Source organism: Excalfactoria chinensis, chromosome 1, assembly GCF_039878825.1.
Source record: "Excalfactoria chinensis isolate bCotChi1 chromosome 1, bCotChi1.hap2, whole genome shotgun sequence".
Taxonomy (NCBI): Eukaryota; Metazoa; Chordata; class Aves; order Galliformes; family Phasianidae; genus Excalfactoria; species Excalfactoria chinensis.
In genome coordinates this window covers 66,417,963-66,438,444 of record NC_092825.1, presented here as the reverse complement: position 1 = coordinate 66,438,444, position 20,482 = coordinate 66,417,963, and the positions used below count along the sequence as shown (strand labels likewise).

The following is a 20,482-nucleotide window of genomic DNA, read 5'->3' as shown; positions in this document are numbered from 1 at the left end:
GGGCTGCGGGGAGGAAGGAATGGGTTGGGTGCTGGGGAAGGGAAGCCCGCGGATCCAGGCCCTAAAGCTGCCCACCTCGGGAAAGGCAAAGAAGAACAAAACTGACAGTGGTATAAGGGAATTAAGTTTTATTGAGATGGATTTAGATGACATTGGATAGGATTAGGGTCAGGGTTTAGGGTTAGAGCCTGGGTGGGAGCTTGCATACGGCTGCTCCTACCGCATCAGCAGGGCCGGCCGGTGATGTGCTGGGCCCGACGTGGTACCCGGGAGCGGCTCCGCCCCTGGGCTGGCCCTCGCCGCCTGGACCGGCTGGTGCGGCGTCTTCGGGGCTGGCTGTTGGTCTCCACAGCCCGGCGATGGAGAGGCGAGCGGCTGCGCGTGCGGGCCCGCCCCGGATGTCTGCATGGGCTTCCATCGGCTGTTGTGGAAGCCCTGGAGGACCCCGGTGCTGCCGATGTGCAGGAGCTGCGGGTGCAGCTCTGAGCACCTGGGGTTGCTGTCTGCCTGCGCCCTCGGTGTCTCTGGGGCCGGCTCAGAGATACTGGGGCCCGGCGCCGCAACGGAGAGCGGCTTCTTGTCCGGGCCCGCTGTCCCTGCCTGCACCTGCGGTTGTATCTTAGTGCAGGGCAGTGCCTCGAGGACCGAGATGTCCCCTGGCTGGCAGAGTCTGTGCTGCTGCTCCCGGCAATCGGGGCAGCACTGCGGGTTCTTCCACGGCGTCCCCGGGACTCATTCAAGCTGTTTGCATCCCGGCGAGCACGTGGAGCGATTCTCCTGCGGTCTGTCCTTCGCTGGATGGACAGGCCGCTGCTCTCAGGCACACCGGAGCGGTGAGCTGGCCCCGATGGTGCCTGGATGGAGGTGCCGGAGCTGCTGCTCTCTGTTGAGGATCCTCGGGATGGCCGCAGTCCCTGCTGGCTGGTGGTGCCGAGGCCAGCAAGACGTGATCTGGTGCTGGAGGCTGTAAGGGGAGGCAGGAAGGTGAGCAGGATGGAATTCCAGCCATGGGGTGGAACTGGCTCCTGTTTGTCCCGGGCTGGAGGGATTTGAGCAAGGCCGCTCTGAGCAGCCGCTGCCAGGCCTCGCCTGTCCCCAGCCCAGCAGCACGCGGCTGTTTGCCTCTTACCGGTGCCCTCTCCAGCAGCACAGCTGTCGCACTCCCAGCTGGTTGTGCTGTTACTCAGCTGGGAACAGCGGCGGTGTGTGCCTCGTGCAGCACAGGAGCTGCAGAGGAGCATCTCCCAAGGTCTGTGGAAAGCAACGGGTTGTGGCCGTGAGCACAAAGTGCCCTGAGCCAGGGAGTGCCCGGCACAGCTCTGGTGCTCAGTCTGTGCTCCCCCAGCCTGTGGTGAGGCTGCGATGCCACGCAGAGCCCCAGAGGGCAGCTGAGCTCACTCACCCCTCTCCTGAATGCCCTCTGCCAAGGGGGTAAAGGCAGTTGATGGCCACGCAGCGCTCGTACCGAACACCCAGGGATGAATAGGTATAGTTGTCATCCCATGTTGGTTTTCTGCCAGAGAAGGGAGGGAATGTGATGAGCACTCACTGGCCCAGAACTGAAACTAACCCATGAAATCCATCCATCCCCATCCACCTTATCCCTGCTTTCAGCTTCCCAATGATGCTCAGGCCCACGTTAATGGCTGCCAAGGGCCAGGCATCTCAAGAGCTGTCTGAAGGACACCAACCTGAATGGGATTCGGATCCCCACATTCAGCATCTCTCGTAGAAAGGACTCCTTGTCTCTGCAGTGGGGGCACCGGAAGCAATAAATCCCTGCGCTCAGTGCCTGTTCCTGCAGCAGAAACACAAGCAGTGTGGGTGTGAGCTGAGTGCTGCTTGTTGCTGCTGAGCGCCTGCGGTGCTGCAGGTCGAGGGGAGGGCTCCTACCTGGACGCAGGCCCGGTGGAACCAGGCGTGTTGGCAGGCTGGGCACACCATGGTGCCGTACGACCTGCTGTCACCCACAGGCTCCATGCAGATGATGCAGGTCGTGTCCGGCGCCGGTTCTGCCTGCACTGCCTGCTGCGGGCTGTGCTCCCAGCAGAAGGCCCTGGGGGAAGATGGAAGGGATGGGCGAGGTGAGAAGGGCTGCGAGGAGGGCAGAGGAACGGGAAGGAGCCCCAGGCCTTGGCTCTGGCTCTGTCAGGCTGCTGGGAGGTTCACAGCACGTTCCTCGCTGCTTTGGCTGGTGCTGACAGCAGGGTTGGAGGCCACAGGCCACACCTGGCAGCCCTTACCTGAGCGCTCCGAAGAACTGGGTGACGCATTGACCCTCATAGGCGCAGGGCAGATGGAAGCTCCGCTCACATCCCGGCTCTGCGCAGATGACAGTGGCCCCCGAACTGCCACAGACGAAGCAGAGCTGGAAAGAGCAGAGCAGCCCCCATCAGCTGCAGGCTCAGGGCCTACGCAGCGGGCCCCGCACCTCTGGGCAGGGCGCAGGATGCGGGCAGGGCTGGGCGGCACTCTGCAGAGCTGCCTGGTGAACAGGGCTGGTCTGCAAGAGCAGGAGTGTCTCCTGGAGCTGGGAGGAGGGGCTGGGATTGCTTTCTTGGGACCAGGCTAAGCTCTCCTGGCACCAAGCTCCCTGTTCCGGTCCAGTGCTCACCGTCTGCTCTGCCTCCCTCACTGTGCGTGTGATGTCTTCTGCACAAAAACGTGCCTCGTTGCTGCCTTCCATGTACTGACAAAGGCCATTGGCAAATATCTGTACAAGGGGAAAGAGCATGGTCTAGTTGGGGCAGAAAGGAGGGAATCACTGGCGGGAGGAAGGTGGCAGGAGCCACAAGGGAACTCACCACACAAAACTCATGGATGTACAATCCATCAATCTCTACTTTGCAGCCAAGGATGCCCGAGTCCTCATCCACTCGGCCACAAAGCACGCATGCTGGAGAGGAGAGAGTAACAGCAGTGAGCGCCTTGCGGGGCCAGGTGCCCCCTGGGCTGTCCCAGGGGCTGCACTGTGCCGGCTGTGCCAGCTGAGGGGCAGGGCCGCAGGCCGTGCATGCAGGGATACTTGGCTCTCACCTGGCTCTTCCGAGCCGACAGCCTCCTGTGTCTCCGCACACTCCGTGCGCGTCGACCGCAACCACTTGCAGAGTTTCTGTCCCATCACTGCTGGGCTCCGTCCTCTGCGTGCAAACCTATGGGAGAAGAGGGATGAGGATGAGTTGGCAGCTCAAGCCCCCGAGCGCTGGGGAACCGGCCGCCCTCCCTTGGCAGCCTCAGGCAGCCCCTTCCTCCCTGCTCACCTCACCAAGTCGCACTGAGCTGGGACTGAGCCCCACAGCCTCAGCTCTGTTCCGCAGCCCGCGCGTCACAATGGCCGTTCCATTCTGATGTCATTCATGGGTGCCCTCAGCCCTGGGAGGTGTGATGGTGTCACAGAGGGTGGCACGGTTACAGCAGCACAGCTACAGGCTCAGCTTGGTGTCGCCTGGTCGAGCTCTGCCGAGTGCCAGTGTGGGTGGTCATGCACCACGTCTAGATGCCCTTGGCCATGAGGGAATGGTGCTGCAGCTGGAGATGGAGGGGCTGCAGGGGGGAGGTGGCTCTTGCAGCCAGCGCACAGTGAGGGGCCCGGTGCCGGAAGCAGCCCTGCTGGAACCCGGCGTGTTGTTGCTGCCGAAGGCACTGGGCGGCACATCCACCCTCCTGGCCCCACCTGAACGCTACGGGGCCTGTGGCTCCAGCAGTGTCCCAGTCGAGCGTTTACGTCTTGCCGTGATGTTCTCCAGGCTCTGCCTGCGGGCTGTTGCCCGCTGATAGTTGTACCACTCATTGCAATGAACGACTCACAGAATCACAGCATCTCTATGGTTGGCAAAGACCTCTAAGATCACCAAGTCCCACCGACCACCCCCCAGCTGCCCACTGCCCACGTCCCTCAGGGCCACATCCCCACGCTTCTGGAGCACCTCCATGGACGCTGACTCCCCCAGCTCCCCGGGCAGCTGTGCCGGTGCCCGACTGCTCTTTCAGCCCAGACGTTCTTCCTATTATCCAACAGGGACCTCCACTGTTGCAACTTGAGGCCGTTCCCTCTGGTCCCATCGCTGTTACCTGGGAGAAGAGGCCGACTCCCACCATGGAACACCTTTCCGGGAGTTCCATGAAGTGAGACCTCCGCTAAGCCTGATTTCCTCAGTGGTGTTAGTACTGCAATGCAAACAATTGCTTGCACCCGTTGGTACCCAGGCATTCTCATTAAAGATGTTAGGAGTGCCAGTAAATCAGCACAAGGGTGTTATTTTCGTATGAGTGTCCCTAATCTGTAGCCCGTATTTCTCTGGCAATGGAAAAAGCTAACCTGTTGGTTAAGCATCGGGTTGTTACAGGGCAGGAGCAGCAGTGGTGGGGTGCGTGTGTGCTGTAACACAAACGAGTGCTGTTCCTGTGAGGTTTCTTCTCTGAGTGCAGCAGGGAGCAGCCTTCCATTGGCAAAAACACTGTGGCTGCCCACCACAATAGTGAGGCTGAGGCAGAGCTGTGCAGGGCTGAGCCATGACCATTCTGTGATGCTGTCATCTATGATTTAGTAATGGCCAGTGGAATGGCTGTGCAATCACCAGCCATATGATGTCTTACAAGAGCATGTGCTGAATTGTGTCCATGGGGCAGCCCTGACTCCATGTACAGGCCATTCACTGTAGTACTGCCTGGTTTGGGCTCCCGTTCTTCTTCTCTCTTGGTTTCATCTTGATACAGAATCAAAGAAGTTGCACACTGCAGAAAACACTGCTGCCAATTGCACCCATCTGCTGTAGCAGGGGACCTACAGACAAACAGTCCAGGTGCAAAGAGTTTTTAAAGAGTTGCAAAGTTTTAAGCAGCTGAGTTTCACCTTTCCCTGTCACTGAATGAGGCTTACACACACTGCAGCTGCCCTCTCAAAAAGAGTCACAAGAAGAAAGTTTCAGAAAGAAAACTAGATCAGCTTTGAAGGACATAAAGAATTAATTTGACTAAATTCCAGCATTTTTGCAGGAATTCCAGGGTTTCTTTGACACGAGGTGATTTAATTGGCACCTGGCCTGATGGCTGCAGACGTGTTCTGTTGGGTATTGGGTAGGTGGTGCCTGCGTGCACCTGGGGTGGAGTCAGGGAGGTCACGAGTGTCACACAGGGGCGGTCACCTGGACCACTATATAGGGTTTGTTGTGAGGCATTAAACTTGTACTTTTGGCGTTACGCACTGTGTGTGAGTCCTGTCTGTTCCCTGTGTGCTGAGGCACGGTACTTTGACACGGCAGCCTTAACTTGTCGCCGGATCGGGAGGAGACAATTGGTGACCCCGACGTGATGTGGTGAGAGTGGTCCAGACCGGTGTGTGTGAGACAGCAACTCCATTATAGTTCTGATTATGGGACAGTGGGGGAGTATGCTGTGGGGGATGGCTTCACGGGTGTGGTGTGAAGTGGATGATGAGGACCTCGATCCGCTTATTAAGTGGATGATGCGGAGAGGTCTGGCTGACGAAGTTTCTCACTGTGTGAGTCGGTCGGCATTAGAGAAAGCAAGCAAGGAGCTCTTTGAGCGAGCTTGTGCAGGGGACGAGGAGGCGCAGAAGCTGCTACCCGCCCTTGGCGCTCTTAGAAAGTTAACTAGATCGGCCAAGGGGGAGCAGGAGCTATGGCGAGCCGTTAACACCTCGTTGGGGCCTATTGATTCTGAAGGGGAGGAGGAGGAGAAGACTCAACGACAGGAGCTAGATGATCGAGAGGAGACAAAAGAGGGAGACTCGGTAGAAGAGTTAGAGAAACAAAGGGCCTCAATAGCTGAGGAGAAAACCCCATTATTAGCCTTTTTACAGATTCCAACAGCCCCCTCTGCTCCCCCCATGGGACATTTGAAGTGGGGGGAGGATGAGTCGGGAGGGCTGTGGGCTATGGGGGGGCGAGGGTTTATCTATTTTCCGGGGGAGAAACTGCCAGGACTGGTGGCGGACGCGGCTGCCCCTATTCAGCCGCCTGTGTTCTCCGCTATGCCACCCCCGTACCCTCAACAAAAGGTCTCTGAGGAAACAGAGAAGAGAGGGGAAGCAGAACGGAGTGGCGCCGAGGAGTTCTCGACTAGCGGGGAAGAGGCAGACTTTGAAACGGAGTTAACGCAGATAAAAAAGCTGTCAGCCTCAGGCAGTGAGGCATCCTTGCGCTGTCGGAATAAAGCCTTTAGGAGTCCGAGTGGTCGGGACTTGGGGAGGGAAGCAGCAAAGGCTGCTGAACTCTGGACCATCAAGGCACAAGAATGCATTCTGACCGGGTGCGATCTGATCCCTGAGATAAATGCCCGTAGATTGTGTTATTCAGTGCTAGTAGGTTGCGGAGCTGGGGGTCTCCGGGTCTGCATAGACATTGTTGGTTTGTTGACCCCATACGACCCTGGAGTTTCTGGTGGATACTGCTGCAGACGTTGCCACACTCCCATTGTGATCTTGGCCTGGAGAGTGGCCGCTGGAGCCAACGGTGCAGTTTGTGGGAGGGGTGGTCGGGACGGCGTCCGGGGTTGTGGGGGGGAATCAGTGTGTGCTGGTGCTGCTTGCTGCATGGCTGCGGTTGGTCTGTGTGCCGCTGCTGAAGTGTCACGTGGGCGGTTCCAGCAGTCAGCATGGTCACTGCACAGGATGTTTTACATTTCAGTTGTTGTTGCATGTGATGTTGTACAGAATTGCCCAGGTTGCCATTCGGCTAACACGTTTCCTGCAGGGGTGAACTCTAGATGTTTCACATTTCAGTTGTTGTTGCACCGGCCAGGCTATTGTGGAGCGTGCACATCAGACCTTGAAGGGTGCTTCTTCGTGTGCTTAAAGAGGGGGGAGGGCTGGAGGGGCCTGAGCTGTGCCCACATGCTCTCCTCCTGTGTGCACTGTTCAGTTTAAATCGTCTGGAGAATCGGATGGGAGACCATCAGCTGACTGAACGGACTCCAATAGGTCAGGTCCTGATCAGACCTGACGGAGGGCCATGGCTCCCAGTCTCTATGCCACTCCTTGTCATGGGCAGGGGATACGCCTGTGTCGGGACCCCAAGTGGGCCCCGCTGGCTGCCGGCACGTTGGGTTAAGCCAGCACCAAACGACGAGCCATCCTGCGCACCGTGAGGATCCGAACATTTCAGCACCAGGTTTTGGTCAACGTCTCCTTGGTTAATGTCTCCAGTGCAGCCACTGATTTGACGTCAACACTGGCCAGCAGCTTGCTGGTAACAGCACATGAGACAGCGTTGCTCCCAATGTGCCTGAAGGTACGAACTGGGAATCCAGCCTTCATGCCAGACTGATAGTTCGTGAGCGGGGGAGACCTTGTTCCTGGATAATTCCCCAGCAGTGGACATTTGGAACGATTCTGCACAACCAGTATGTTTGTGTCTTGTTATTTGGTTATGGAGTGTGATATTTGTAATGCACACTGGACTGATCTGGAATGCCATGAAGATTCTTTACAATAGTGTTACACTGAACTTGGAAAAACTGTAACTCCATTGTGTACTGTGCTGTTATCTTGAACTTGAATGCATTGTTCTTTTCGTGTTGACTAGGTATTGCCATACAGCATTTCAAAAACTGTTAGGCAGATAGCTGTTATGTGTTTTCAGGTTTGTAGGCGCTGCAGCTGCATCTCTTTGGTATGTTATTGTGACGGCTTAATTGTTCTTTGCATATGTTTAATGTTTGATTTGTTTGCGGAATAGCCTTAAATGTGAGAATCAACTTTGGGGTAACAGGGAGTAAGCGGGGAAACCTTTACAGGGACTTGCAGATGATAAAGAGGGGGGAGATGTTGGGTATTGGGTAGGTGGTGCCTGCGTGCACCTAGGGTGGAGTCAGGGAGGTCACGAGTGTCACACAGGGGCGGTCACCTGGACCACTATATAGGGTTTGTTGTGAGGCATTAAACTTGTACTTTCGGCGTTATGCACTGTGTGTGAGTTCTGTCTGTTCCCCGTGTGCTGAGGCACGGTACTTTCACACGGCAGCCTTAACTTGTCGCTGGATCGGGAGGCGACAGGTTCCATCTGTCTCAAAAGGAAAAGTGGATCCCAAGCCCAGGAGCTGGGGCTTTAAACTAGGTATGAAGGGGGAAAGGGATGAAACGAGGTTTGCTAGATGAGCCTGAGGGAGCAATGATGGGTTTGGGGGGGAGGCCAGTGACTCAGCTGAGTCCTCTACACCAGTGCACAAAGCATGGGCAGCAAGCAGGAGGAGCTGGAAGCCATTGTGCATCAGGCAAACTGTGAGTTTGTTGCCATTGATGAGACAGTGCCGGACAATTCTCATGACTGTATTCCTGCAGTGAAGGGCAATAAACTCTTCAGAAGGGAGAGGCAAGGAAGAAGGGGCATAAGGGCTCTATAAGAGTGTGTTGCTGAGTTTGGGCCTGGGAATAATAATGTTGAGTCCATGTGGATCAAGGGGAAAGCCAACAAAGCTGACAGCCTTGTGGCGGTCTGTTATAGAGCACCTAACCAGGATGAATAAATGGACGAGGCGCTCTATGAGCAGCTGGCAGAATTTGTTCCCATGGGGGACTTGGACTTCCCCGATCTATGCTGGAAATACAGAACGGTGCACAAGCAGCAGCCTGGGAGGTTTCTAGAGTGTGTGGAAGATGTGTGCCCCAGAACGGGGCTGCAGCTGCCAGCCTGGCCTCCTCCACAGTGCGTGTAGGAAACGTTGCGCCCCGCTGGAGTCGGGGCCAGAACCCAGCTCAGCATGAACTGGGCTGTGGGGAGGAAGGAATGGGTTGGGTGCTGGGGAAGGGAAGCCCGCGGATCCAGGCCCTAAAGCTGCCCACCTCGGGAAAGGCAAAGAAGAACAAAACTGACAGTGGCATAAGGGAATTAAGTTTTATTGAGATGGGTTTGGATGACATTGGATAGGATTAGGGATGGGGTTTAGGGTAAGAGGTTGGAACGGAGCTTGTAGATGGCTGCTCCTACCGCATCAGCAGGGCCGGCCGGTGATGTGCTGGGCCCGACGTGGTACCCGGGAGCGGCTCCGCCCCTGGGCTGGCCCTCGCCGCCTGGACCGGCTGGTGCGGCGTCTTCGGGACTGGCTGTCGGTGTCCGCAGCCCGGCGATGGAGAGGCGAGCGGCTGCGAGTGCGGGCCCGCCCCGGATGTCTGCATGGGCTTCCGTGGGCCGTTGTGGAAGCCCTGGAGGACCCCGGTGCTGCCGATGTGCAGGAGCTGCGGGTGCAGCTCTGAGCACCTGGGGTTGCTGTCTGCCTGCGTCCATGGTGTCTCTGGGGCCGGCTCGGCGATTCTGGGGCCCGGCGCCGCAACGGAGAGCGGCTTCTTGTCCGGGCCCGCTGTCCCTGCCTGCACCTGCGGTTGTATCTTAGTGCAGGGCAGCGCCTCGAGGACCAAGATGTCCCCTGGCTGGCAGAGTCTGTGCTGCTGCTCCCGGCAATCGGGGCAGCACTGCGGGTTCTTCCACGGCGTCCCCGGGACTCATTCAAGCTGTTTGCATCCCGGCGTGCACGTGGAGCGATTCTCCTGCGGTCTGTCCTTCGCTGGATGGACAGGTCGCTGCTCTCAGGCACACCGGAGCGGTGAGCTGGCCCCGATGGTGCCTGGATGGAGGTGCTGGAGCTGCTGCTCTCTGTTGAGGATCCTCGGGATGGCCGCAGTCCCTGCTGGCTGGTGGTGCCGAGGCCAGCAAGACGTGATCTGGTGCTGGAGGCTGTAAGGGGAGGCAGGAAGGTGAGCAGGATGGAATTCCAGCCATGGGGTGGAACTGGCTCCCGTTTGTCCCGGGCTGGAGGGATTTGAGCAAGGCCGCTCTGAGCAGCCGCTGCCAGGCCTCGCCTGTCCCCAGCCCAGCAGCACGCGGCTGTTTGCCTCTTACCGGTGCCCTCTCCAGCAGCACAGCTGTCGCACTCCCAGCTGGTTGTGCTGTTACTCAGCTGGGAACAGCGGCGGTGTGTGGCTCGTGCAGCACAGGAGCTGCAGAGGAGCATCTCCCAAGGTCTGTGGAAAGCAACGGGTTGTGGCCGTGAGCACAAAGTGCCCTGAGCCAGGGAGTGCCCGGCACAGCTCTGGTGCTCAGTCTGTGCTCCCCCAGCCTGTGGTGAGGCTGCGATGCCACGCAGAGCCCCAGAGGGCAGCTGAGCTCACTCACCCCTCTCCTGAATGCCCTCTGCCAAGGGGGTAAAGGCAGTTGATGGCCACGCAGCGCTCGTACCGAACACCCAGGGATGAATAGGTATAGTTGTCATCCCATGTTGGTTTTCTGCCAGAGAAGGGAGGGAATGTGATGAGCACTCACTGGCCCAGGACTGAAACTAACCCCTGAAATCCATCCATCCCCATCCACCTTATCCCTGCTTTCAGATTCCCAATGATGCTCAGGCCCATGTTAATGGCTGCCAAGGGCCAGGCATCTCAAGAGCTGTCCGAAGGACACCAACCTGAATGGGATTCGGATCCCCACATTCAGCATCTCTCGCAGAAAAGATTCCTTGTCTCTGCAGTGGGGGCACCGGAAGCAATAAATCCCTGCGCTCAGTGCCTGTTCCTGCAGCAGAAACACAAGCAGTGTGGGTGTGAGCTGAGTGCTGCTTGGTGCTGCTGAGCGCCTGCGGTGCTGCAGCTCAAGGGGAGGGCTCCTACCTGGACGCAGGCCCGGTGGAACCAGGCGTGTTGGCAGGCTGGGCACACCATGGTGCCGTACGACCTGCTGTCACCCACAGGCTCCATGCAGATGATGCAGGTCGTGTCCGGCGCCGGTTCTGCCTGCACTGCCTGCTGCGGGCTGTGCTCCCTGCAGAAGGCCCTGGGGGAAGATGGAAGGGATGGGCGAGGTGAGAAGGGCTGCAAGGAGGGCAGAGGAACGGGAAGGAGCCCCAGGCCTTGGCTCTGGCTCTGTCAGGCTGCTGGGAGGTTCACAGCGCGTTCCTCGCTGCTGTGGCTGGTGCTGACAGCAGGGTTGGAAGCCACAGGCCACACCTGGCGGCCCTTACCTGAGCGCTCCAAAGAACTGGGTGACGCATTGACCCTCATAGGCGCAGGGCAGATGGAAGCTCTGCTCACATCCCGGCTCTGCGCAGATGACGGTGGCCCCCGAACTGCCACAGACGAAGCAGAGCTGGAAAGAGCAGAGCAGCCCCCATCAGCTGCAGGCTCAGGGCCTACGCAGCAGGCCCCGCACCTCTGGGCAGGGCGCAGGATGCGGGCAGGGCTGGGTGGCACTCTGCAGAGCTGCCTGGTGAACAGGGCTGGTCTGCAAGTGCAGGAGTGTCTCCTGGAGCTGAGAGGAGGGGCTGGGATTGCTTTCTTGGGACCAGGCTAAGCTCTCCTGGCACCAAGCTCCCTGTTCCAGTCCAGTGCTCACCTTCTGCTCTGCCTCCCTCACTGTGCGTGTGATGTCTTCTGCACAAAAACGTGCCTCGTTGCTGCCTTCCATGTATTGACAAAGGCCGCTGGCAAATATCTGTACAAGGGGAAAGAGCATGGTCTAGTTGGGGCAGAAAGGAGGGAATCACTGGTTGGAGGCAGGTGGCAGGAGCCACAAGGGAACTCACCACACAAAACTCATGGATGTACAATCCATCAATCTCTACTTTGCAGCCAAGGATGCCCGAGTCCTCATCCACTCGGCCACAAAGCACGCATGCTGGAGAGGAGAGAGTAACAGCAGTGAGCGCCTTGCGGGGCCAGGTGCCCCCTGGGCTGTCCCAGGGGCTGCTCTGTGCCGGCTGTGCCAGCTGAGGGGCAGGGCCGCAGGCCGTGCATGCAGGGATACTTGGCTCTCACCTGGCTCTTCCGAGCCGGCAGCCTCCTGTGTCTCCGCACACGCCGTGCGCGTCGACCGCAACCACTTGCAGAGTTTCTGACCCATCACTGCTGGGCTCCGTCCTCTGCGTGCAAACCTATGGGAGAAGAGGGACGAGGCTGAGTTGGCAACTCAGGCCCCCGAGCGCTGGGGAACCGGCCTCCCTCCCTCGGCAGCCTCAGGCAGCCCCTTCCTCCCTGCTCACCTCACCAAGTCGCACTGAGCTCGGACTGAGCCCCGCAGCCTCAGCTCTGCTCCGCAGCCCGCGTGTCACAATGGCCGTTCCATTCTGATGTCATTCTTGGGTGCCCTCAGCCCTGTGAGGTGTGATGGCGTCACAGAGGGTGGCACGGAACGGCCATTGTGACACGTGGGCTGTGAAGTAGACCTGAGGCTGCGGGGCTCAGTCCAAGCTCAGTGCGACTTGGTGAGGTGAGCAGGGAGGAAGGGGCTGCCTGAGGCTGCCGAGGGAGGGAGGCCGGTTCCCCAGCGCTCGGGGGCCTGAGCCGCCAACTCAGCCTTGTCCCTCTTCTCCCATAGGTTTGCACGCAGAGGACGAGGCCCATCAGCGATGGGACAGACACTCTGCACTTGGTTTCGCTCCACACAGGAGGATGTCGGCTCGGAAGAGCCAGGTGAGAGCCAAGTATCCCTGCATGCGCGGCCTGCGGCCCTGCCCCTCAGCTGGCACAGCCGGCACAGAGCAGCCCCTGGGACAGCCCAGGGGGCACCTGGCCCCGCAAGGCGCTCACTGCTGTTACTCTCTCCTCTCCAGCATGCGTGCTCTGTGGCCTAGAGGATGAGGACTCGGGCATCCTTGGGTACAATCAGAGCTTTCGCACATTGTCTTACCACGAGTTTTGTGCGGTGAGTTCCCTGGTGGCTCCTGCCACCTTCCTCCCACCAGTGATTCCCTCCTTTCTGCCCTAACTAGACCGTGCTCTTTCCTCCTGTACAGCGATTTGCCAGCGGTCTTTGTGAAAACGTGCAGGATAACAACGAGGCACCTTTTCATTTTGAAGACCTGACGCGCACAGTGAGGGAGGCGGAGCAGAAGGTGAGCACTGGACCGGAACAGGGAGCTTGGTGCCAGGAGAGCTTAGCCTGGTCCCAAGAAAGCAATCCCAGCCCCTCCTCCCAGCTCCAGGAGACATTCCTGCTCTTGCAGACCAGCCCTGTTCACCAGGCAGCTCTGCAGAGTGCCACCCAGCCCTGCCCGCATCCTGCACCCTGCCCAGAGGTGCGGGGCCCGCTGCGTAGGCCCTGAGCCTGCAGCTGATGGGGGCTGCTCTGCTCTTTCCAGCTCTGCTTCGTCTGTGGCAGTTCGGGGGCCACCATCACCTGCGCGGACCCGGACTGTGAGCGGACCTTCCACCTCCCCTGTGCCTATGAAGGACAGTGTGTCACCCAGTACTTTGGGGAGTTCAGGTAAGAGCTGCCAGGTGTGGCCTGTGGCCTCCAACCCTGCTGTCAGCACCAGCCACAGCAGCGAGGAACACGCTGTGAACCTCCCAGCAGCCTGACAGAGCCAGAGCCAAGGCCTGGGGCTCCTTCCCGTTCCTCTGCCCTCCTCGCAGCCCTTCTCACCTCGCCCATCCCTTCCATCTTCCCCCAGGGCCTTCTGCTGGGAGCACCGCCCGCAGCAGGCAGTGCAGGCAGAACTGGAGCCAGAAACGACCTGCCTCATCTGCATGGAGACCGTAGATGACAGCAGGTCGTACGGCACCATGGTGTGCCCAGCCTGCCGACACGCCTGGTTGCACCGGGCCTGCGTCCAGGTAGGAGCCCTCCCCTCGACCTGCGGCACCGCAGGCGCTCAGCAGCACCAGGCCTGGCTCACACCCACACTGCTTGTGTTTCTGCTGCAGAGAATGGCCCTGAGCTCTGGGATTCGCCGGTTCCACTGCCCCAACTGCAGAGACACGGAGACGTTTCTGCAAGAAATGCTGAATGTGGGAATCCGAATCCCATTCAGGTTGGTGTCCTTCAGCCAGCTCTTGAGATGTGAGGGCACAAGAGCTGTGCCTGCCCAAGGACTGCCCCGGCAGGCCTGGCCCTTGGCAGCCATTAACATGGGCCTATGTGTCAGTGAGAAGCTGGAACCCGGGAGAAGGTGGATGGGGATGGATGGATTTGAGGGTTAGTTTGAGTCCTGGGCCAGTGAGTGCTCATCACATTCCCTCCCTTCTCTGGTAGAATTCCAATATGGTGGGAAAACACCGCTTATACAGGACTGGCAGTATGGCACCGACGCTGCATGGCCAGTGACTGCCTTTACCCCCAAGGCAGACTGCGGTCAGGAGAGGGGTGAGTGAGCTCAGCTGCCCTCTGGGGCTCTGCGTGGCATCGCAGCCTCACCACAGGCTGGGGGAGCACAGACTGAGCACCAGAGCTGTGCCGGGCACTCCCTGGCTCAGGGCACTTTGAGCTCACGGTCACAACCCGTTGCTTTCCACAGGCCTTGGGAGCTGCTCCTCTGCAGCTCCTGTGCTGCACGAGGCACACACCGCCTCTGTTCCCACCTGAGCGACAGCACAACCAGATGGGAGTGCAACGCCTGTGCTGGAGAGGGCACCGGTAAGAGGCAAACAGCCGCGTGCTGCTGGGCTGGGGACAGGCGAGGCCTGGCAGCGGCTGCTCAGAGCGGCCTTGCTCAAATCCCTCCAGCCCGGGACAAACGGGAGCCAGTTCCACCCCATGGCTGGAATTCCATCCTGCTCACCTTCCTGCCTCCCCTTACAGCCTCCAGCACCAGCTCAGGTCTTGCTGGCCTCAGCAACACCAGCCAGCAGGGACTGCAGCCATCTCAGAGCTCTGTGGCAACAGAGAGCAGCAGCTCTGGCACCACCAGCCAGCAGGGACTGCAGCCATCTCAGAGCTCTTTGTCACCAGAGAGCAGCAGCTCCAGCACCTCCATCCAGGCACCATCGGGGCCAGGTCACCGATCCTGTGTGCCTGAGAGCAGCGGTCTGTCCATCCAGAGCAGGACGGACCGCAGGAGAATCCCTGCACATCTGCGCCGGGATGGAAACATCTTTAGTGAGTCCCCGGGACGACGCAGGAGAACCCACAGTGCTGCTCTGATGGCCGAGAGCAGCACAGACTCTACCAGCCAGGGGACATCTCGGTCCTCGAGGCGCTGCCCTGCACTAAGATACAACCTCAGGTGCAGGCAGGGACAGCGGGCCCGGACAAGAAGCCGCTCTCCGTTGCGGCGCCGGGCCCCAGCATCTCCGAGCCGGCCCCAGAGACACCGAGGGAGCCGGCAGACAGCAACCCCAGGTGCTCAGAGCTGCACCCGCAGCTCCTGCACATCGGCAGCACCGGGGTCCTCCAGGGCTTCCACAACGGCCCACGGAAGCCCATCCAGACATCCGGGGCGGGCCCGCACTCGCAGCCGCTCGCCTCTCCATCGCCGGGCTGCGGACACCGACAGCCAGCCCCGAAGACGCCGCACCAGCCGGTCCAGGCGGCGAGGGCCAGCCCAGGGGCGGAGCCGCTCCCGGGTAACACGTCGGGCCCAGCACATCACCGGCCGGCCCTGCTGAAGCCGTGGGAGCAGCCATCTGCAAGCTCCGTTCCAACCTCTTACCCTAAACCCCATCCCTAATCCTATCCAATGTCATCCAAACCCATCTCAATAAAACTTAATTCCCTTATGCCACTGTCAGTTTGGTTCTTCTCTGCCTTTCCCGAGGTTGGCAGCTTTAGGGCCTGGATCCACGGGCTCCTCTTCCCCAGCACCCAACCCATTCCTTCCTCCCCACAGCCCGGTTCATGCTGAGCTGGGTTCTGGCCCCAACTCCAGCGGGGCACAACGTTTCCAACACACATAGTGGAGTAGGCCAGGCTGGCAGCTGCAGCCCCGTTCTGGGGCACACATTTTCCACACACTCTAGAAACCTCCCAGGCTGCTGCTTGTGCACCGTTCTGTATTTTCAGCATAGATCGGGGAAGTCGAAGTCTTCCATGGGAACAAATTCTGCCAGCTGCTCATAGAGCGCCTCGTCCATTTATTCATCCTGGTTAGGTGCTCTATAACAGACCGCTACAAGGCTGTCAGCTTTGTTGGCTTTCCCCTTGATCCACATGGACTCAACCTTATTATTCCCAGGCCCAAACTCAGCAACACACTCTTATAGAGCCCTTATGCCCCTTCTTCCTTGCCTCTCCCTTCTGAAGAGTTTATTGCCCTTCACTGCAGGAATACAGTCATGAGAATTGTCCGGCACTGTCTCATCAATGGCAACAAAGTCACAGTTTGCCTGATGCACAATGGCTTCCAGCTCCTCCTGCTTGTTGCCCATGCTTTGTGCACTGGTGTAGAGGACTCAGCTGAGTCACTGGCCTCCCCCCCAAACCCATCACTGCTCCCTCAGGCTCATCTAGCAAACCTCGTTTCATCCCTTTCCCCCTTCATACCTAGTTTAAAGCCCCAGCTCCTGGGCTTGGGATCCACTTTTCCTTTTGAGACAGATGGAACCCATCTGCAGCCATCAGGCCAGGTGCCAATTCAATCACCTCGTGTCAAAAAAAACCCTGGAATTCCTGCAATTGCACCAGCCTCTCATCCACATATTTACGAGATAGGCTTTCCCGGTTCTCTTACAAGGCAAGAGGATGCAAGTGCCAGTCTGCCTTGGACTGAAGTGGTAGCTGATGCTGCACAGAAGAAAGGAATGCTCTCTCATAGAATGTCACAATTCTGAGTAACCACTGCAGAGATGAACTACGTTAGTCCAACTGGAAAAGAGCTTCCAGGCAACTTTATAAGAGTGGGAAAATGGTTGTTGGGGTCACAGAGGTGGGATTCTGAGAATCTGAGAGGTGAACTCTTATGAATAGTCAAGTCATGCAACATTTTAGAAATGTGAATCTTTCAAATGTGAATCTTTCAAATTCAAGGCTGAGGTCCTGGAAGCTCCTCACTCATTTGTCCAGGAGCTCCGTTTGGTTTTAGCAGCCAGGCAGAGATGTGCTAATTCCAGAAGCAGTGCAGTCTAACAGAGAGGAGACCACAGCTGTGGCCAAGATTCCCTCTGTGGATTTGGCAAATAACTTCATTCACTCTGCTTACATTTCCCTATCCCTATGGAGATGATGCTTTCACAGGGTTGTTCTAAAGGTAACATCCATACATGGCTGGGATGCGCTCAGTTTACTACAGCTGAGCTGCTGAGCACTGGCTGAGGACACGGTGTGCGTTCTGTTAATTAATCAGGTCCAGTCTGTGTCAGTGCAAGGCTTCCCCACACAAGATGTTAGACCGTCCTGAGACAGGTTAGTTTTACCCTACTGATGATGTGTCTTTGCGCTAGTAATCCTAGCCACCCAATAGCCTGGAGGGCAGGGGAAGCCGACTGGACTGCTTGTTGGAGGCATGGAGCAGAAACAAGGACTGTCAGTTCTGCCACTTACTCACTATTTGACTCTGGACGAAGCATCTACCCTCCCCACACCTCATTTCATTAAAAACAAATCAAGGCGGTATGCCAAGGTTATTGTTTTCCTAATTCCTTCAGAGTCCTTGCATGGAAGGCCTTTCAGAGAAGAGATTCGTTCAGAAAATAGTAACCCATCATTCAGGTGCCAAGAAATCACAGAACTGCAGGCTGAGCCATGAACAAGCTGTGTCACCAAAGCATACTTCTGCTTTAGTGTGACAAACACCTGAGCAAACCAGCTGTGGGAATAAACATAATCAAAGGTTATTAGTTAATAGGGACCAATCGCCCACAAACGCTTGGGTACTGAAGCAGGCTCTTTCAAAAACACAGGTTCGGTTGCAGAAGGAGTTCAGCTAATCTGGAGTTTGTTTTCTCCTGCCTGCAATCACACACCAGGTCTTCCTGGCAAACCAGAATTGCTTTTGTTGATGTCCATTTCTCCATCTCTGCTCAGAAGCAATCATGGGTTTGGATGTGCTTAGATAGCATCACTCGTATGGTAAGCACCGCTCAGCCTGCTGTCATGTGGGGAACTGTGCAAACGGGACCATGTGAAAAACAAAACTCTTCAAAGAGGTGAATCTGTATCTTTTGGGTGATGTGTTTTACACTATGGACCTTTGAAAAACTGCTCTGGTGAAACAGAGGGGATTGTGAACTGCAGCATATGAGAGCTGACAAAGCTGTTGTGTTGGCCATAGCTATGCAGGAGAGAGAGCAACCGGTTCTGCTCCCTAGCAGAAGACAGCCCCTGCCTCCTCCTCCGTATCTGTGCAACAGGCTCTAAGGCTGCTCCCCACACCAGGTAAGATGCTCATGTGCTTACGAAGGAAAAGCTTTTGTGTGTTATTTCTGGCTGCCCATAACTGTTCCAGCGCGAGCCCCACAGCAGCAGCACGGAAGGACCTGCCTTTCTTACTGAAGCCCACAGGACTGCCCACGAGCCTCAAGTCAAACCCATGCTTAGGTAGCTGTTACATCAAGTCCCACCACAGCTGGGGACCCCCAACCTCTGCATCTCAGCCTGAAACACTCCGTTGCCAACAAATGCAGCTTTTGGAAATACTGAACGCCTTCTTTGCCTCTGTCTTTAGTGAAAGGGCTCTCCCCCAGGAATCCCAGCCCCCGGTGGTTGATGCGAGAATCTGGGGAATGGGAGATTTCCCTTTAGTCAGGGAAGAGGTGGTCCGTGAGTGCTTAGGAAACATTAATGTCCATAAATCCATGGGACCTGATGGGGTGCACCCGCGGGTGCTGAGAGAGCTAACGGAGGTTATTGCTAAGCCGCTCTCTGTAATTTTTCAAAGGTCTTGGAGAACTGGGGAGGTGCCTGAAGACTGGAGGATGGCCAATGTCACCCCAGTCTTCAAAAAGGGCAAGAAGGATGACCCGGGTAATTATAGGCCAGTCAGCCTCACCTCTGTCCCAGGGAAGGTGATGGAACAGCTTGTGCTGGATGCCATCTCCAGACAACTGGGAGAAAAGGAGGTTATCAGGAGTACTCAGCATGGGTTCACCAAGGGGAGGTCGTGCTTGACCAACCTGGTGGCCTTTTATGAAGATGTCACTGGCTGGGTGGACGGGGGGAGAGCGGTAGATGTAGTCTACCTTGATTTCAGTAAGGCTTTTGATACGGTCCCCCATGACATCCTTATAACAAAGCTGAGGAAGTGGGATAGATGAGTGGACGGTGAAGTGGATCGAGAATTGGCTGACTGGCAGAGTGCAGAGGGTTGTCATTGGCGGTGCGGTGTCTGGCTGGAGGCCTGTGACTAGCGGCGTCCCCCAGGGGTCTGTGCTGGGTCCAGTCTTGTTCAACATCTTCATCAACGACCTTGATGAGGGGATAGTGACCACCCTCAGCAAGTTTGCTGATGATACGAAGCTGGGAGGATTGGCTGACACGCCTGAAGGCTGTGCGGCCATTCAGAGAGACCTGGACAGGCTGGAGAGCTGGGCAGTAAGAAACCGGATGAGGTTTAACATAAGCAAGTGTAGAGTCTTGCATCTAGGTAGAAATAATTGCATACACCAGTACAGGTTGGGGGAAGACCTGCTGGAGAGGAGCTCTGCTGAGAGGGACCTGGGCGTCCTGGTGGACGACAGGTTGGCCATGAGCCAGCAGTGTGCCCTTGTAGCCAAAAAGGCCAATGGCATTCTGGGGTGCATTAAAAAGAGCGTAGCCAGCAGGTCAAGGGAGGTGATCCTCCCCCTCTACTCTGCCCTGGTGAGGCCTCATCTGGAATATTGTGTCCAGTTCTGGGCTCCCCAGTACAAAAAAGACAGGGATCTCTTGGAAAGAGTCCAGCGGAGGGCCACAAAGATGGTGAAGGGCCTGGAGCATCTCCCCTGTGAGGAGAGACTCAGGGAACTGGGTCTGTTTAGCCTTGAGAAAAGAAGGCTGAGAGGGGACTTGATCCAGGTTTATAAATACCTGAGGTGTGGGAGCTATAGTGGCGAGGCTGGTCTCTTTTCAGTAGTGCGTGGGGACAGGACTAGGGACAATGGGCTGAAACTTCAGCATAGGAAGTTCCGCACGAATGTGCGCAAGAACTTCTTTACAGTGAGGGTGACGGAGCACTGGAACAGGCTGCCCAGGGAGGTGGTGGAGTCTCCTTCTCTGGAGATATTCAAGACCCACCTGGACGCCTACCTGTGCGACGTGGTGTAGGGAGCCTGCTTTGGCAGGGGGGTTGGACTCGATGATCTCTAGAGGTCCCTTCCAACCCCTATAATTCTGTGATTCTGTGATTCTGTGATCTTAAGAATTAACTCCTCTAACATCAGATGGATTTCATTCTCTTTCCACAAAACGAGGCGATAGTAGCGGGCAGAGATCCTAATGCCATTTACCAGCATTAGTTTACGCTCTAATTTGTCAGGACTGCAGAGAAGCTGGGGGCCTCGCTTTTGGTTTCTGATCACAGCTCTACCTTCCTCCACCAAGAAAGCAGCAAATGATTAGTCATGTAGCGCTTATTGATTTAGTAGTCTTTGTTTTAAAAATTATGTTTCCGAGGATTGTTCTTTTTTTTTATTATTATTATTACTGAAGCAAATTGTAACACACTGAATTGGAAGCTGGTTAACCCCTTCCTATCTCTGCTTTTATAGCTCATTTTCTCTCTGATTGAACAAAAGTCATAAAGTGAGAACTGTTTTCTCTAAACACAGGAAATAAAAGGCAGGCTTCATAAGGACGTGTCATGCTCAGCTTGTTTGTGCTTCCTTCCTTCTCACCACCTGCTGCAATTC

General features: G+C 57.0%; 2 protein-coding genes across 2 annotated transcripts; both read right to left on the bottom strand.

The window, feature by feature from the left end:
- Positions 1 to 224: 224 nt before the first annotated feature.
- On the bottom strand, positions 225 to 2,734 carry LOC140250753 (PHD finger protein 7-like). The gene is given in 8 exon segments (XM_072333746.1): positions 225 to 402; positions 805 to 964; positions 1,130 to 1,251; positions 1,403 to 1,513; positions 1,692 to 1,837; positions 1,840 to 2,056; positions 2,244 to 2,368; positions 2,615 to 2,734. Coding segments are annotated over 8 exon segments (1,179 nt in total).
- Positions 2,735 to 8,949: 6,215 nt separating this feature from the next.
- Positions 8,950 to 11,459, bottom strand: LOC140250684 (PHD finger protein 7-like). The gene is given in 8 exon segments (XM_072333616.1): positions 8,950 to 9,127; positions 9,530 to 9,689; positions 9,855 to 9,976; positions 10,128 to 10,238; positions 10,417 to 10,562; positions 10,565 to 10,781; positions 10,969 to 11,093; positions 11,340 to 11,459. Coding segments are annotated over 8 exon segments (1,179 nt in total).
- Positions 11,460 to 20,482: the final 9,023 nt, after the last annotated feature.